The 18,693-nt window shown below is 41.3% G+C and overlaps 1 protein-coding gene and 1 non-coding gene across 26 annotated transcripts in view; both read right to left on the bottom strand.

Annotated features, from left to right (window-relative positions):
* The window catches only part of UBAP2L (ubiquitin associated protein 2 like), a 37,952-nt gene that overhangs the window by 5,866 nt on the left and 13,393 nt on the right, over positions 1-18,693 (bottom strand). For 20 of the 25 annotated variants that reach the window (XM_031436210.2, XM_031436217.2, XM_031436221.2 and 17 more), the window contains 16 exons: positions 16,883-16,935; positions 15,195-15,280; positions 13,150-13,321; positions 10,874-11,072; positions 9,994-10,271; positions 9,667-9,839; positions 8,346-8,535; positions 7,593-7,647; positions 7,035-7,209; positions 6,623-6,695; positions 5,379-5,574; positions 5,199-5,287; positions 4,205-4,258; positions 3,498-3,579; positions 2,502-2,719; positions 2,000-2,105 (listed from right to left, as the gene is read on the bottom strand). In XM_031436210.2, coding sequence (XP_031292070.1) covers positions 2,000-2,105; positions 2,502-2,719; positions 3,498-3,579; positions 4,205-4,258; positions 5,199-5,287; positions 5,379-5,574; positions 6,623-6,695; positions 7,035-7,209; positions 7,593-7,647; positions 8,346-8,535; positions 9,667-9,839; positions 9,994-10,271; positions 10,874-11,072; positions 13,150-13,321; positions 15,195-15,280; positions 16,883-16,935 — 2,199 coding nt within the window. Of the gene's footprint in view, positions 1-177; positions 579-1,999; positions 2,106-2,501; positions 2,720-3,497; positions 3,580-4,204; positions 4,259-5,198; positions 5,288-5,378; positions 5,575-6,622; positions 6,696-7,034; positions 7,210-7,592; positions 7,648-8,345; positions 8,536-9,666; positions 9,840-9,993; positions 10,272-10,873; positions 11,073-13,149; positions 13,322-15,194; positions 15,281-16,882; positions 16,936-18,693 lie in introns of those variants that run through there. The other 5 variants (XM_031436227.2, XM_031436224.2, XM_031436225.2 and 2 more) reach the window with 1 other exon arrangement.
* Positions 3,659-3,794, bottom strand: LOC116148258 (small nucleolar RNA SNORA58). Its single transcript, XR_004131776.1, has one exon. It is a non-coding gene; the product is annotated as a small nucleolar RNA SNORA58 (small nucleolar RNA).

Raw genomic sequence — 18,693 nt, 5'->3', positions numbered from 1 at the left:
AACAGGCTGGAAACAGGCTGTTTCCCCTCCCACGCCTTAATAAAACCACCATACTGAAAAGTTAACTGTTCTTTGGCTATGCTGGGGTGTGATTGAAAAGGCCACCCTCCACCCTTTATCACAGCACAACTTTGGCTCCTAGTGTCCAGAAAGACATGCACGGAAAGAACGCCAGAGTTAGCTAAAGAAACACCACAGTTTATTGAAGACTACAAATATTTTGTTACAAGTTGAAACTACATGCCTTCCAGAAATCAAAAGCAACAGCGGGTGTGTGCATCGATGCTTCGGAGGTGCTGCACCGCTTGAATTCGAAATGGGTAAGACAGGGTCAGACACATGGGGGAGAGGGAAATGGGAGAAGGGCAAGTTCAAAAGCCCAGAAGGTATCCACCAACTCATTTCCCCAAGCCACGCAGGCCATGGCCACAGCTCAGCAGGCTCTCCTCAGTGGTCTGGTTTCTGAAACAAGACTTCAGTGCAAATTTATACACACACACAAAACACAGCCCCCAGCCTTGGGCCAAATTAGCTCTCTGCCGTCCAGAAATGCTTGTAAGGGGGTGGATATTTTCTTCCTAAAAGGAATCAAATACATAAAAATAAATGAATTTAGAGGTTGATGAGGAATGGGATGACAAGAGCCCTCTGTGGGGTTGGGAACTGGGGGCTTTCAAAGAAAGGGCTGTTACAGGTTTCTGAAATCTTCAGGGAGGTAAGAAGCTAGGATTTCCAGAATCAGGTATGTCATTCTCTTACATTATCAATCATCTACCTCTTAAAATTCTTGAATCTGGTCCATCTAAGACCTAAATCTAACATTCTCAGAATAGGGCCACTCCAAGTCAAAAAGCTTATAATCTTCCCCACCAAGGATTGGGGTGGACCATGCTCAATGAGAGGAGTTCCTAGCCACAAGGAGTCTAGGTATTATTAAATCTCAGTGGAGTATCTCAGGATTCTTTAGTTTAAATCTCAACCTACTCTGTCATACAACACAGTTAAGCTCCACCTCGTTGTTGTCCATTTCAGACCTATTACCCTCATTGCTTAGCTCAGAGTTTCCCAATTACTGAAAACCCTGGGCAATTTTAACCACCTGGAGCCCATGCAAGGGTGACGAACACAGATGCAGCTCCACCCAAATCACCATGAAACCATAACTGAGCTGAGAATTTTAAAGGACAACCTTCAACTCCAACCCCAAGCAATGGCAACAAACTCCTCCCCATATACATCTACAAGGCTCTGAAAAAAGTAGATGGAATTGTTTTATTCAAAGACTCTTCTTTATTCTCTGTCTTCCAAAAACAGAGAGCATGTGTCAGATATGGGATCAAAGGATAGGCTAATAATAAGCACCTTTTAGGTCAGCACCCATTCAGAGGATGCCTGTACTTCCCTCCCTACCATCAGATGTGCAAATGGACTTTGCAAAGAGACCAGCTATACAAATGAAGGAACCTAAAGGTCCAACTCTCCCTCTCCTGAGCATTCATGCCCTTCTCCTTTCTCTCCCTATCTCAGGCCTTCTAGCTAGGGAATAAGAAGGGGACACATGAGAATAGTAGTGCTACCAAGAGACTTAAGCCAAGCCTACCACAGCATGCTAGTTTAGAACCCATTTAACTCTTCCGTTCAGTGAATATATTCTCTATTGTACTATCAGTATTAAATGAAACAACTGCTTCCATGGACATCTCAGTAAAATCTTGGGGCCCCTTGCTTACCACCCAAAGTTCAGGCCAGCCAACATATTCTAATAGCCAATTTGTGCCCTAGGGCATTCCTGTCATGAGCAGTGGATGTATGTTCTAGTGTTAAGCTCCTCTGATGGTGCTGCTCAGACACTCAAGTCAGTCAAACATTAACAATCATACATGGAGCAGCAGCACACCCTCACCAACCCCATTTTCTCAAGCACCAAATCTTCCTCCCTGAAGCTCATTCATTAACATCCTACAGACACCAATGACAGCCAGGGTCAAGGTGAGCTTACCAGTGTTGTATCCATGAGACCCATATCCACTTGGCTGTTGGAAAGGGGTGGCCGATGCATTCACACTGACATTCACACCATGCTGCTTGGAAGAGGTAGGAGCCACCTGATGAGCAAAAACACCAGAACTAAGGTGAAATGGCAGCAGAGTACCAGTCACCCTATCTGCCCTCCTCCAGAGACTGGGCATTCAGATGGTTACCCATCGTGATGCAGGCTGTCCACAGTTTGCTTAGCAAAATGGGCTCAGGGAATGAATGACAGTCTGAGGGAAGCAAAGCTGTGTATCACATTCCTCCTGTAGCTAATTCTAAGAAGGGGTAATCTCTACCCCAATACCACCAATGCCAGCCACACATTCTCCCAGGTCAGAAACATCCTAGAGGTGGGTATTGTTCCTCTTCATTCATTATTAAAAAGTCATTTAGCCTTGAAAGCAGCTAGGATAGTGTCCAGGGCTAGGATTCTTCACCACAAGTAAAGACCAAGCCCAAGTACTTACAGGGAACACAGCAGGCCCATACTGGAAGGTGCTGGGGAGGCCCGGAACCCCTGTGTAGTATGGCAGGCTGGTGTAACTGTAGCCAGGAGGCAGCGCCGGGTTCAGGAATGTCTGCTGCGTGGTGTGGTGAGTCTGCGTCTGGTTCTGTTGGGGTTGGGCCAAGGTTGTGGCCGGGGCCGGGGAGGAGGCATCCCCACGGCCGAACTTTGTGAGGTCACCTGTGACGGGAGAGACTACATGTACCTACCTCTTTCACCCCCAACACCAATGCAGAATCCCTCTTCTGGTTTCACATGATTCCAGGAGAGCCTACTCAAAGACCACTGAAATTCACATCTTTGAATTACATTTCTCTGCAGCTCCATTTAGCATTGCTCAGCACACACTTGGCACAGTGCTAGTCAAGAACTGATGTTGCATGACTGCCCAATGCTGTGGCAGACAGGCTCCCAGAATAGAGTTCCTGTATGATTTCTCTGCCCACCCATGTTCTTTTATTTCTTCCCCATCCCAACCCCCTTTCCCTTTCCCATTCCTCTCCATGGGGAACACTCCATGCTGGACTTGAAAAACAGTAACAGACCAGTGAAAATGATAGGTCAATAACAGGTCAGGCCAAAAAAAAAAAAAAAAAGGAAGGCCCATGGCCCAGCAAGCAATGAGGCTACACGAGTAAGGAACAGGAACAGACATGAATAGAGGAAGGTCAGCTCAACCACTATCCTTCCTGAAAAAAGCCAAAGAATAGCTGAGAAGACCAAGTCAAGACATCCTCTGGAATCACAGGGAGACAACAGAAAGTGGGATGAGAAGCAAAATTGCCACATGCCCATCTTTAGCAGGATTCTGAATCTACCATGATCCACCACAGTCATTCTGTACTTCTGCCGAAGGTCTTAACTACAGTGAGAACTGGACCCCTTTCTTTCTACTAATCAGGTTTCTGCCACCAAAGTCAACACAATTTCTCTTCATTCAGCCCCATCCCAGTCCTACCAGAATAAGGATTGCTGGCCAGGCTACCATCCCTCCCAGTCAGCGGAGTGGTGGGTGTGGGAAATGGGATGCTGTAGTAATCCTGAAAAAGAGAAATAAAAGGAGCAGAGACTCAGTGCCACTCATTCCCCAGCATGAGGATACATGGTACAGAGTGAGAAGAATGTTGGAGTACTGCAGTTTACCCAGCCACTGATTAAGCTGGCTAGAGCTAGCACAAACTCCAAATTATTTTTGCATACACTGTCCCCCCTGCCTGGCCACGGGCACAGTCAGGCAGGGTCTACAAGTATGCCCACAGGAAGACACTTCAGGTCCATCACTATCAATGATATTCTCAAACCTCTAGATATTATCTGTAATAGCCAACTACTACTAAGAAAATAAGACTTTCCTTCTGGAATCCATCAAAGTGTTAGAGACATACAGGAAGCATCCTGAGAGCTCCAGAGTATTCTGAGCTATAGGCCAGGTTAAAAAATGTTTACTTTAAAGATGCCACAACTGATTAAAAAAAAAAAGTTATCTTCTGTTAGAACCACTCTTTAAGCCCCTATATTCTAATGTATCTTAAATCAACATATGTGTATGGAGGTGCGGGTTGGGAAAGAGCTAAGTCTGTGACTTACCAACTGAACACCTGGAATAATCCCAACATTAATTTTAAGATAGCTTTCTTTCGCTAAGTTCTACAACTACGTACTCACCAATGGAAATCTTGTCTGAAGCATCTGCAAGTCATCATAACCATATACTTGTGGCTGAAAGGCACAAGCATTGAACAAAATTAGTGGGAACTGGTTGACAGTAGCAAACCAAGGAGCTAAAAGACAAGATAAACCAACAGAATATCATCCTCATCCTTAGGAAGAAAAGGAATATTTTTCCTTGAAGAAAGAACTGAAGTACAAAGAGACTACATGATCCACGGAAGGTCTTGAAGCTTTCCTTGAGCTACATACTGACTCAACTAGGCTGGCCTCTAGGTAGCAGCAGGGGACACACAAGTCTTATATGAACAGCCTGCTTTACTCTCCATGCTACCAGTCTTTGTCTCCTATAGCTTTCAAAATATGGCTTAAAATTTACCTCCTTTATTTTATTCTTTTCTCTTTGAGTACTAAGGTAGTATGTTACTATTAAAAAAGTGCTATTGGATGTTTCATTTGTATGATATTCATCTAGACTCTCTGAAGGCAAAAACAGGTGTTTTAAAAACTTTTTAAAAACACCCTTCATCTAAATAGGTACTGAATACATGAAGCTGATAAAAGATACAACAGGCAAAAGGCTACTACTGTCAGCCACCTATTCTCAGAGTCCCAGGCTGAGTCAGGGAACTCTGTTCTGACAAGGTCGGAACCAGCAAAGACCCCCAAAGACAGGGAATCAATCCAACTAGAGAAAATAATTTTCTTAAGAAACTGAAAGGGATTCCAGGTAGACACTCTGCCCTCTGACTTCTGAGCCCCAGAATCTGTTCTCACACAGACAAAATATACAATAGAGAACCTGTTCTACTTTTAGTCCTTCCTCTCTAATAACTTATTTTTTCCAAAACTACAAAGATCAAAAATCTGTTTGCTTACATGTGACAATCACTCATTTATAATTTAATTATAGCCTTCTGCCTGAGGCCAGAGCTATAAAGAACAGCCACACTGCCTTCCTCTTTGGAGAAGACCGTTCGCTCTCACTTACCGGGTAGGCATGTAACAGCCCCGGGGCCATAATATACGGATTAGGCAACAACGGCGGGACTCCAGGAGGGAGGTTGGGAGGAGCTTTTCCTAAAAGAAAAATTATTATTTTCATTCTGCCACACAATTACTTGACTCCCCCATCCCAAATGACTGTGATCCACCCTTTATGCAGAGCTACCTGAAGTCGTAGCAACTGAGCTTCGAGTTGAGGCCGTGACGGTAGAGTTGCTGCCCAGGCTGAGACCCAGGCTACTGCCACTATTGAGACTAGAGGAGACGCTGACCACTGGGGGAGGGGCAGAGACCGTGCTGGACGTGGTGGAGAAAGTGCTGGAGGAAGAATGGAGATTCGCCTCACTCTCCACGCTTGTGTGCTTCAAAAAGGGGGAGCGGTGGAAGAGAGGAGGAGAAAACAGTGATTAGCATAACAGGTCAGGAAAGATAATCCCTTCTGTTGATTATAGCATGTCAAGTCCCCAATTAAAAAGGCTGAGGCAGGGTACCAGGGTGCCCTCTGTCAAAATACTGCTAAGTATTTTCCAGCTACACATTCCCGTAGATTCACCTGGTAAGGATAACAACAGGTCCACTGCACATCATCAACTTGTTCAGAAAGGCAGCAGACCTAGTGGGGACGAACTCCCCAGAAACCAACGCTGACTGGCCAGCAAGGAGACTAGAGATAGTTTAGGTGTGAAATATTTATCATAGCCTTCTCTCCCACACTCTTCTTCACTAGTTCAGCACAAAAGACCAGTACGTGGGCTAGAAAAAAGTGTAAGCTCTAGTGAGTTTAAACCTGAAACAGTATACTTGAGGAAAAAGAGAATCCTAAGAAAGTCTTAGCTCTCACTACCTTGCCCCAGGCTTTTGTCAAACCACACACCTTTGCCCAAAGCAGGTCTTTTTGAAGTTAGTTTTCTTCCTTACCATCTCAGCTTAATTCCACAAATAGCTGTTATAAATCACAACAGTGAAATTAACTCTTTGGTCACAAACTCTCATCTGGCCTCTACTTTCATAGGATGCCCAGATTCACATTGATTATTTTCATGACTCATGTTTGGCATACTCCAGACTAATGAATGGGAATGGCTGTTTCGGTTAGAAAGGGATGTTCTTACAGAATTTATCATAGCATACAAAAGTCCCACCCAGTTTCAGTGCTTGGGAAAAAAAAAAGTTACATATTTAGGAAAGTCACTTCCAGGGTTTTGAGAATTGGCTCTATAGTATTTCTGAATTCTTCTGCCTCTCTTGGGTTCAAACATCCGTGAACTCCTTTCCAGCAACCTCAGATCAATTATCATTTTGCCACCTCATGAAGAAATTTTCAAGAGCCTCTTCTTGGAAGAATCTTATGGTTGGATGGTTATAAGTGTTAAGAAAACCACACTTCCTCTTTCATAGCATCACACTTACCAAAAGAGTGGATGTTGAAGTGCGCCCAGAAGATGTTGATGATGAAAGGGTATTCTGTTGAGTAGATAACGTGCTGTAAGTAAGGAAACAGAGGTTGCCATCAGCCGTAGTGCTACGGTTACCTGACCTGGAGTTTCAGTCAAGAGAAATAAGGCAGAATGTGGAAACAAGGAGACCTAAGATCAGATGGTAAACACAAGGGCCAGCCAGCGATAGTGAGCAGTTAAAGCAGGAATAAGTGTTAAAAAAAAAAAAAAAGGAAAAAAGGAAAAAAGCTTCCTCTGCCTTTACTTCTCATAGCTTTTAGGTGACCCCTTAATGTGGTCTCTGCCAGGTGCAGAGAGAAGGTAGAACCAGAGAGCTCTGTTATTACTACTCACCAGCCCAAACCTCCATCCTCACCCCAAATCACCTGCTGTGTTGTGTGGTGGTAGTATTTGGAATCTCCTCATTGTGGCTCATGCCACCCAAGGAGGATGAGTGCTGATTGGTTGTCGTCAGCAGGGAAGCTGCAGATACCGTTTCACTGAGAGGGGGGATGCTAGACGTGGAAGGTGAGTCAGATTTCACTGCAGAGCCTGTAGCACCTGGAAATAAAGACAGGAATTCACCTCATCAGAGGAAAGAGAGTGTCTATAAGGAGTTAAGAGGTGACTACAGTCCTAGGGTATCCCAAAGAGTTCAGTTGTTTAATAATGGACCATTTATGTTTAGGTATAATCTTTTTCTTTTTAACTCCAATCTTTTCACAGCACTGATCTCAGTTGTCCAATGATTACCACTGTTATAACATAGAGAACCTAAAATTTTTGAGATTAAGCAGCAAGGCAGAAAGAACCAAGCTAGAACTATAACCAGAAGTTCTGACCACTAAGGCAGAGCACTTTTCACTACAATCTAAGAAATTCAAACTATCGAAAGGGGAGGAAAAACACTACAACTGAGAGGAAAAAGCCTGGAAAACACTCACCTTCAACAGATTGCGTGGTCTGTAACTGCGTGGCCTGCACAGAACTGAAGCCATTCTGGTACAAAAAAAAGAGAAGAAACAGACAGACTCAAGTGAATAGGTCAAGTTAGCACACTGACTCAGCTTAATTTCTGTCAACAAACATTTCAGAGAAATTCTGCAAATTAACAAAAGGATTAACATAAGGCAGACTATCCCAACAAATTAACAAAAATTAAAAATAACAAAAATAAGATATATCAACCCTGCGTGACCCAGGGCAACAGAAGGCAACCCCCAAATTGCTGAAGAGATCCCGAACTCAAAACAGACACAGGAAAGGTCCAAACCCAGTGATCCCTGGGGGAGGATGTGGGAGTATGACAGTTCAGCCAAACCACCTATTCTGCCGGCTGCTTCTGACAGTCACTCCACACTGCCTCTGGCATATGCTGGCCCCCTCACCAAGCCAAGATGTAGCAAGGTGAGGTCTACTGATATGCACCCAGAATTCTAGCAATCAGATCTTCTAAGAAGAGAAAACAGGTACCTGAGACTGATTCTATCAGAGAGAATCTTTGGTGCAAAAAAAAAAAAATGATCTTCCAGCTCTGAGTCTCCAGGCTTAATGAAAAAAACTATTTAATTTCACTAACCACAAAAATGTAGTTCAGCTTCTCAATCAGCACTTCAGAGGTGTCTTAGCATCATTTGTCAAGAAGTAAAACACTGATATTCTCCTAACAAATGTCAAGGGGCTCATTAAGCCAATACCTTTGCCTGAGTCAGGTCCTTTTGGGGTGATGAAGAGATGGAGCTGGGGTACCGCCGAGTCTGTGTGGATCTCTGTTCATATAGAGGGCCCTGAGCATTATTTTGGGAGGTATAGGTTGTTGACTGAATTGGGCCACTCTGATAACCGGACTCCTGACTCTGGTTAGATGAAATTGTGGATGAAGATTCACTGTGAGAAATAAAGAAGGAAAATTTCAGAGAAACAAATAGAGCAGACCCACTGATACTAATGTAGATCTACTAAAGTAAGTTGATCACAATTAAAAAAAAAATTGCCAGAAACAAATAAAAGAAACTGCCACAATTTCCTCCTCAGATCAGTAGGAGTTTCTATATCCTATAGAGCCAAAGATCTGAACTATGAATGGACTTTAAAACCATTTTCAACTCTTATTAAAGGAAGAGAAAAAGTTTCTTGTTCCCCTACATTCTCTCCTATAAGAAAAAGAGGCTGAAAGTCAGTAGAAAGGATATACTATTGGTCCCTTAGATATAGCGTAACATGAATCCTAAGCATAGGAAAAAATCACCTTTTGCACATATTCATTTAAAGAAATTCTGAGCTCCTGGCTCTCTCAAAAACCCTGTTAAGCTAAACTCTCTTGAGAGGAACTTTTAAATATTCACATGCATTAATGGCAATTATGATTCAATAGATCTCGGCTTGGGCCAGACATCTCTATTTTTAAACTCTAAGGATTGAAAAGACAGTGTATTCTGAGCCCATAAAAACTGGCAACATGGCACCTCGTGGCCTCCTTTTTGCTCCCTCCTCTTCAGAGATAGCCCACACTCTGTCTATGGAGTGTGTACCTACTTTTACTCTAATCTGAGCACCCAACCCCCACACCTCGTGGCCCTTCTCTTGCCTTTTGAAACAGCCTACACTCTATGCAGTATGTACGTCTCTAAGTAAAACTACCTTTACTAAGAAAAAAGACAAAAACAAAAAAACCCAGCCTAGTCCCATGAAATTCCGCCAGGACCTCCTATTGCTCAAGATGGCCTTCCTTGGTAGCTATCAAAGGAGGCAGGAAAGGCTCTACTGGAAAGGTTTCTTTTAATTGTGTAATATATTAATGCTGTCTCCTTCCCAGGAGTTCAAAATTACACCTTTCATAGGCATAAGTCCACACCAAAGGGCTAAAAGCATCAAAAGCATTTTTAGCTGCGGCAGATGCCAAAGTACTTTTCCTTCACCCAATCAGAGGCGTGGCCTGTCCAGAGTTCTAGGAATCAGCAAAAGTAGAATAAGCAGTGAAAAGTCTAAAAAAAGTTTTATGACACAGGTTTCCTCTACCTGGCCGTGCTGGTATAGAGGCTACTTGGAGCCTGGCTTGAAGAGGCGCTCGTGGTGGGGGTAGACTCATAATCAGAAAGGACAGGCTCTGACCCAAACTGCAATGCCCCAAACTGCAGGTTTAGCCCTGAGATATCTGCTGAGCCAGGCATCTCCACAGCCAGAGCAGGAATCTGTAGAGACGATAAAGTAATGGTTTATTATAACCTTACTCTAAGACTAATAAAAAACTTTTGCTTCAGACTTCCAAATCATGCCCTTACTATCTCAATTCTCAAATCCCACACCCCTTTGCTCTAAATAATATCTATCTAAAAGTTCAAATACCTTAGAAGTCAAGGAGGCTTTTTTCTTCTGCTGTTTCAGTTTTTGCTGAGCCGGCTGAGGGCTGGAGGATTGGTTGTCTGAAGACCCAGGGGACATTTGTGGAGCAGAGGTGGATTTGCTTGGCAGAGGAGAAGAGGGGGGTGGAGGTGCAGCTGTGGAGGTAGCCACTGCGGGTGGCTTCTCCTGAAGGAACACCTCCATCATAGTTGAAGATGGGGTGAAAGCCTGGCGCTTTGTAAAGGGGCTGTGCACTGTTGAATCATTTGGGTTCTTCAAATCTGCACAAGAAAATCAGTATGTATGAGGCCAGAGGTGCTTGTGAACCTCAAGAAAAAGCTACTGTCCTGCTCTAGAGCCATAAACTAGGTTCCCAGGGATTGGAGCCTCATATAAACAGGTCCTCTTTTAAGACTTAGTCTCATTTCTGTAGGTATCAACCTTTGGATCATGTTTGTTCTTAAGCAGAACCTAATCAAATCAACACTATTACCCTGCGTATGTAAGAAAGAAATCTAGAAATTGTCCATTTAGAGTATAAGGTCCTAAAATGGCAAAGTCCGTGAACCTTTCCAAAGGCAGTATGTTATTTTCAAACACTAAAGATAAATCTAGGGAAAAATCCAAAACACCCCCAGGTCAACAGAAGGCTATAACTATGGATATGGCTACATCGGACGAAAGAGATACACAGCCTCAACTCTGCATTACTCCCCAGGCTTCTGAACTCAGCCTATCTGACAAGGGGAAATCAACGTGGGAAACTAGCCAGCTGGCTGCCCTTCTCCTCACTTCAGGACCTTCTCCTCCCCTACTCCTGCCAGTCTTCTGGCAGTAATGCCCCAACACTTAAAGAATTCAAGTTAGTTTCCATCTTTCTCACCATACTGCACCAGCGATGAGGACTGTGTGGTGGAGCCCATGTCCCAAGAGGAGGTGGTGGTGGTTCCAGACTGAGAATGCTGAGCTGCCAACTGAGCCAGGGCCTGAGCAGTCTTGAATTGCTCCAAGAACTGAGAACCTGTGGTGCTGCTGCCTTTAGCTTCACCAACATCACCAAATCCTTTCCCTAACATGCTCACCTATAGATCAACACAGAGATTAGAGAAACCTACAGCCAGCAACCTTGTTCAGCTAGTAAAAAAAGACACTTATCCACGTTAAGAGCCAGTATTGATAAGACAAGTAAAGAATGTCACCAAATGGAATAGTCGATTAGAACACAAGCTCTGGACTCAGACAGTCTAGATTCAAATCCTGGTTATATAATCATGGGAAAAATTACTTATAATTCGTATGTCATTTTCCTCATCTGAAAATAGGAGTAAAGGTAGTACCTCATAAAGTTGTAGGAAGAGTAAACAAATAACATATGCAAAAAAGCATGTAATATGTACATGGTACATAGCAAGCACTCAAAAAGAATGAGCGCCATTAAAATTTATACCACTACTATCACTCTCCCTTCCTTCCTTCTCAGGGACTTAAGGACTGGAGCAGTTTTCCCCCTTTAAAGTTTTTAAATCAACCACTATCTGATTAAGTTAACATGAAGATGATATAAAATTGCACTTCAGCCATTAAGGTCTTTGCCCCTTCAACTAAACAGCTCAAAAGGAACAAAAACCAACTGGAGCCTCATCTCAATGCTTCCAATAACTAGCATAGAGATGAAAAGTTAAGGGGCCATCTTAACTTCTATACTAGACAATCAAATAATGAGTCAATATGATTTCATTGTTTTCTCTGTGTATATCCAAATATTACAGGATAATCATGAAAACAAAGCAAAATTTACTCTTAATGCTTTTGGGATTCTCTCTATTCCCTACTACCAAGTAAAACTACTAGCCTAGTCCAGAAAATTAATCATGTGGCCTTGACTATTCCAAAAAACCTCCAAGGAGATTGAATCTAATCTTCCTTGGGTTCTTATTTAACCATATTATGATCTTCATCACTGAGCACTGCTTATACAAAACCACACAAAACTAGTCTGTCCAACTCAAAGTAAGACATTTTTTTCCATTTCAGTCTATATCCCAAGATAATACAAACAAAAACAAAAACACTGGAAGTCTAGTTGAAAATATGGGATTGTGGCATAGAGATGATCTAATACAGCAACAATTACAAAATATTCTGCAAGTGTGAAACACTAAAGGTATAGAAAATTATCTAACATTCATATATCATCATAGGGGAACCCCCTGTATTACTTACATTTACTAAATTTTAAGGGAAATCAACCCTCTAACACTTACTCTCAATGGACGAGAACTACATTAAATAGCATACTTATAATAAAAAAGAACAGAACAGTACTTATGTTTAGTCTAACATATCACATGACACATATTAAATAGAATGTCAGGATGAAATGGAAGTATAGCGAAAACTTATTTTTGATATTAGAATTTGGATTTGATTTTAAATCTTAAATCTCAGACATTAAAGACAATTAAAACTGACAAAGAACACTTAACCACATTTTCCAGTTATATATCTTAGGGGTGGGTTGGTAGTTATTTCATGATCTTCATTACACCTTCCTACAACCTTTGTCCCATTTTGTTTCTTCTTTTTCTTTTGAATCCCAACGTCCCTCTTCTCCCTTTCCCTTCTCCCCCACCTTTCTATTGTATAGCACAGGGAACTATATTCAGTATTTTGTAGTAACATATAATGAAAAAGAATATAAAAACAAATATATTTATGTATACGTATGACTGAAACATTATGCTATACGCCAGAAATTGACACAACACTGTAAACTGACACTTCAATTAAGAAAAAAAAAGAAATAGGGAACTGCTACAATCTTCCATCAAAGTTTAATCAGTTTTGCAAAAGCGTTAAAATTGGCTGTCATTGATTCTGTCTCTTCAAACATAATAGCAAACAATGTTCAACACGATGAGTGTTCTATAAATGTTAACTCATTGTTTTAAGAAGATTCAGTCTGTCCAAAGCTAATCCTCTCCTAGAGCTTTCCCCTACTACCCAACTCAACATCTCTACACTCAAGTCTCCTTAGGAAGACGAAAGAGGGTATCTTAGCCTGCCCCAAACCTCTGGGTATCACAGAAAGGAATTACTGTATACATGTGCTGGGGTTGCAGAAAAGTTTGGTTAGGATACATCATGTTTCTTACTTACCATACTGTGATGAGAAAACGTGTTCCCTGAAGCAGGCTGTGATATGGCACTCTGCTTCGAGTTACTGAACACCAGAGGCTGGGCAAGAGAAGGAGCCTGAGATGGATCCAGATTAGAAGAATCACTCTCCATTGAAGACGGTGATTTCCCCAACAGAACAGCAAGGTCAATTCTAGTGGAGAGATGGGATCTTGATGAATAACAACAGAAATTCTAGCATTCCCCAACACCCAACTCAGGATATGGTTAGTTCAAAATCAAGTCACTCCTCAGAGACACAAAGCCCTGAAATGCTTAATTCATCAAAATAACTGATGTATAAGAGCTATGATAGTATCTAGCTGTGTTCCAATGAGGTTGCCATCCATGATAATGTTATTTAAATAATTTTAGTGAAATTAACTTAATGAAATATCTAATGTTAGTTTTAATTCAGCAGCTCGCTAACTGGGTGAAAATTTACAAATTTGTACCCATGATTTTAATACTGAATACCTGTTATTACTAGTATCTAAGATACATAAAACTGCATGTTAGAATGCTGGCATCTTCAAGTGGCTTTGAAACAAGAAGGGTTTGGGAAATTTTTTCCCCCAATTTTTATAAAATTTCAAGTTACTTGTGGTACAATGAAGATATATATTAGAGGTTTTGCAAATTTCCTGAGTAATACGAGGGTCTTTCATTATTGGTAGTTGGTCCCCTTTCAACCAGGGTTTATGCTTGTAAAGTTATTCAGGATGGGTCCCCACAGAGTTTCAGGAAGCAGGCTGGTCACCAGAAACATGGAGAAAGTAATTAGAGGCTTGGAACTTTCAGCCCCACCACATTCCACTCAATTCTAGGGAGGTAAGGGGAGCTGGGGATTGAATTCAATCACCAATGACTTAATTAATCATGCCTATGTAATGAAACTTTGATTAAAAACTCTTGAACAATGAGGTTCAGTGAGCTACCCATGTGCTGGGAGGGCAGCACAAAGCAGAGAGCTTAGAAGCTCTGTGTACCCACCCCTCCATACCCTGCCCCTATGCATCTCTTCCATTTGGCTGTTTCTGAGTACCTGTTGTAATAAAGTGGTAACAATTAAAACTCTTTCCTGAGTTCTCTGAGTCATTCTAGCAAATCACTGAACCTGAGGAGGGGACTGTCAGAACCATCAAATTTGCTGTCAACTGGACATAAATGTGTGGGTAGCCTGGGCACCCATTTGCAGCTGACCTCTGAAGCAAAGGCAGTCTTGTGGTACTGAGCTGTCAACTTGGGTCTGTGCTAACTCTGGAGATTCTGGAGAATCTGTCAGAATTGAATTAAACTGCTGAACACCTAGCTGGTGTCAAACTGCAGAACTGGTGCGGAAAAAAAAATCACAGCTATTTGGTATCATAAAAAAAAAACCACACACATTACCTCTGATAATAACATCCTTAACATTTTATTCATCTCATACTTCTCTTTAAGACATTCTGAGTCAACAGCTATCATACCCAGATCTAGAAATAATCCAAGACATTTTTAGAGGATAAAAATATTCCCTGACAAGTATATCCTCCTCTACTGATCCCAATGAAATATGTTCAAGTTCTAAAAAGTTCATTAGCCAGATCCTAGGGAAAAAAATTAATCACCATACTTAATGGGCTGAGCAGATCATAATTATAAAGCTAGAGAAGAAGCTACTGAAGAATTCTGCAAATTCAGAAATAAAAACTTTCCACTTTTAGCTTTTCTTTACCTGATTTACTGTAAGTTTATATTGTTCTAAGTTTTAATCAATGCCTGTGACGCTGACAAGAATGACCTATGTAATTAAAGGGCTATTTGGAGAATTAGCTTTAAAATTATATATGGATTTCCATTTATTAGATTAACTAGTATCAACTCTTCTAAATCTATCAATCAACTAAATAGGAACCTAATGTGATTTGCTCATTATTACCAACACCATGGGAGTTTGTAAGGGCCCACTGCCACTCTTCCTCACCACTAGCCTAGTAGGTCTAGACCCCTTTGGGAAAGAATACTGAATTATACCACACACTTGCCTCTGACCAGCAGTGATTGTCACATTCTCCGCAGGGAGAGGCACTGAAGACACATTAGAGGCAGTGAAGATCTTGGTCTCAGAAAGCTGGAAAACAGAATAAGTCACTCCTGGTGTTAGGCAGGTTACAGTCAGAAACCCGGCATAGGTAAGAATTCAGCATCAAGAAAAAGGGGAAAACCCTTAGAGGAGAGAACTATTTACCCTGTGGAATCCTAAGTGGATTGACCTTCCAAGACCCTTCTATATACGCACAATGGTTTCATCAAAAGAGAAGGTAAAATCAAGAAACCCAGTAACATCTAGTGAATCACATAATATGCACGCTGAACTTAGAGGAAGATGAATACACGAGACAGAGAAAGAGAAAGCCCCTTTATATATTTCCACTGTAGGTTCCCAACTCCTGTTTCTAACCAAACTATATTTTCCACTATTCCTCTCAAGAAAAGGAAGATCACAGCCAACATGAAGACAGAAATAAATTAATTCTTGGCTTTTGATCGGTACAGGCCCAAGTGCTGGTGAGTTAAGATCGTTAGATCGTCTCAGGGGTAATTTTAACAATATGCAATTTTTGACTTAATACTAACTTTATCATACCTAGTCTCTCCACCATTAAAACATTAAAATTAGGTAAGCAATTGCAGGGACTAACTCTTCCTACTATTCAAAAGTTGGTTTGTTTCTCTTGTTTTTGTTTTACTTTTTTGATTAAAATCTCCCCTGTGAAAAAACAGAGAATCCACCCCCCCAATATGCCATTCTCTGAAAGGAGCTTAAGCAGACAAGCCAAATCTTAGAAAATATTCACAAGGCAATCTAGCTTAACTGTAACAGAAAAGAATCCCCCTCTGATGCTGATGCATCTGAAATTTTAAACCTCAGGCCTGGCAACCAAAACAGTTTGACACATCATTTCCTATTACCTAAAAGTTGATTTAATTGATATTCCTGCCTGAATAAATACAAGTATAGGAAAGTTTATCCATGATCATGGAATTCACAGCAACAGCTGGCAGTGACCAGGGACCAGCAGAGTTCTTTTACTCAGGTACTACTCCGGTGAATTCAGAGCTTGTTTCTGTGCCACCCATCTATGAGGCTTCCAAGTTGAGTCAAGCTGGAAGATAGCCAAACCTACATATTCACCTCAACTATAATCACCAAGTTGGGCTTTAATTAAAAAAAAAAAAAAAAAAAAGAGGTTCCAGAGCCAACCAGGTTGCAAATTTAAGGACTTGATACTTAACTCTCACTCTGTACCCACCTCTAAGCCAATTACAGGGCCATACACCAATGCTTGAATGTGAACCAAATAACTGATTTGCTCCAAGGAGAGTCATGTGTCACCAGCAGTTGTTACTCAATGCACTGCCTGCCTAACTCCATTTCTAGTGCTCTACCCAACCACCATCTCTTCCTGGGATAAATCCGACAATCAGATATTGGACTTACACAAGTGCACTTGCCCTTTCCATAGTCTGGTTCCACAGAGTCCTGTTCATGCCCAGTCTCCTTCATATAACATATGTGAAATGTTCTGGCTCAGAACACTATTTTGGATGTAAAAGTTTTGGGTCAGAATCTTAAGGGTGAATTTTGAGGGTAGAAACATACCCATTTTCTATCCCTAAACACCACTTAGGGATAGAAGGTACTAATGAGGAATGACCTAGGAATACCTACATCTTCATTCCAATCTTCAGTTCCCCACTCCTCTGTTGCAGTCCTCCATGCACCTGGGAATAAAGGGAAAACAATGAAGGAGCTTTAAGTGCCAGTACAAAGCATGTGCAGAAATCACTAATGTGTTCAACTTTTTGGCAGCCAAAAGTGTAACCAGAATTTAGTAATAAGAAGGGATTCTTGGGCTTCAGCGGGAGGAAGACATTTTTTAGAAAGGGATGCCTCAGAACACCAGGGTTTTAATAAGATTATTATTTCACAGCTACTTTCAGTTGTTTCATAGCTGTAACAGGACAGGGGAGCGAGAGAGCAACAGAAAGAGAGGAAAAGAGAAAAACAAAGTGCAAGAAAGAGCAAGACTCCAATGGGCCCAATGCGCCAAGCAATCTCCCTTCAGCCTTCTGACTTACTGGTTAGGTCAATGAAATGGGAGCAGACAATTTAAACCAAAACATGCAAACTACACCTATTTGGTATAAGACAATGCTGCAGGCAGTCCAAAGAGATGGCAGCAGTGATAGAAGAACAAACATGGTTGCCACATGATAGTGAAAGGGCAGTGAAGAAGGAAAGCCCTGAAATCCAAACTGAGAGTACTGACACCCAACTGCTGTGGGGATTGAATTTAAAATGCACACTCAGCAGAAGTCAAGTGTATAGATTGCACTGGTTTAACTACAAGAAACCCTGAAGGATCTGTTCTTTCAGAAGACACTGGATGAGACTGAAAAATCAAGTATATGTACTAGCTATCGTACTAGTCCTAACCACAGAACATGAAACCCGACCTGCCAAGGTCATGGTACAGATAATACATTCTCCTCATGTCGGTAATAATGTTGTCGGGATACAGTTTCTATAGAAGTCTGTAAGCAATCAAACCACCTTCCATAATCCCCCGGTTTTGCTTCATATATATAAGTATCCTCAGAAAGGGAACCTGCCTTTTCTTAACAAATATGGGTGAGTTTTTAATAGACCCAGAAGTCTTCCCTTCAACCAAAGGAAAACACTAAGAAATAAGAACCTATCTGTAGAAAGGACAAGAAAACTCCTTATTTTCTTCTCTAGAGTAACAGTATATATTTAATAATTCTTAAAGTATTCTCTTCAAATGGAGAAAACATTACAAGAATGAAAGTCTGGCATTCAAATAGTGTCACTGAAGAGACACGTTCAAAAATTTACAAAATCTATCTGAAATTCTTCTAAACATTTAATAATGAAAAATTCTCTTTCCTAGAGAAAAATGTTTAGTGCAGTGCCTTTCCCAGGACAATGTTAAAACTGTACCAGGGAAATTTCAAACCACTTAATAATGACAACATTCTCCAAATCAAACTGAAGTCCAATCTCAGTTTAGACAAATTACAAACCACATTCTTCTGTCTTTGGTGATATACCATTCTTCCTCCCCATTGACATCCATCCCACCCTGTCTAACAGAAATTCAAAATCTGGGTTAACACATAAATACAATCTTAGAGCTAGAAGTGACCAGGTAAGTTTTTTACTATTGACAGGTTATTTCTCAATGCAAGAATCTTTCCCCCCTGCACTCTAGCAATTGCATCTGGAATGGAAAGGAAGGCTGTAGAAAGCTACCCAGTACCTTCCTATATAGGACATATAGTCATGGCTGAGGAGGACTACACTGATAAGCATTTAGGAGCAGAAAGAGTTCAAATAGTGTGAACAGATTACAGGGAACAGACGATGTAAATGTTAAGTATTCATTAAATAAACTATAATTTTTTTAAGGAGAAAAAAAGGCATAAAATATAAGAGAAAAGGGCAGAAAGATAAAAAGC

The sequence above is a fragment of the Camelus dromedarius genome, chromosome 23, assembly GCF_036321535.1.
Source record: "Camelus dromedarius isolate mCamDro1 chromosome 23, mCamDro1.pat, whole genome shotgun sequence".
Classification (NCBI taxonomy): Eukaryota; Metazoa; Chordata; class Mammalia; order Artiodactyla; family Camelidae; genus Camelus; species Camelus dromedarius.
Note: the sequence above shows the minus strand (reverse complement) of the source record. Positions and strands in the feature narration are given on the sequence as shown.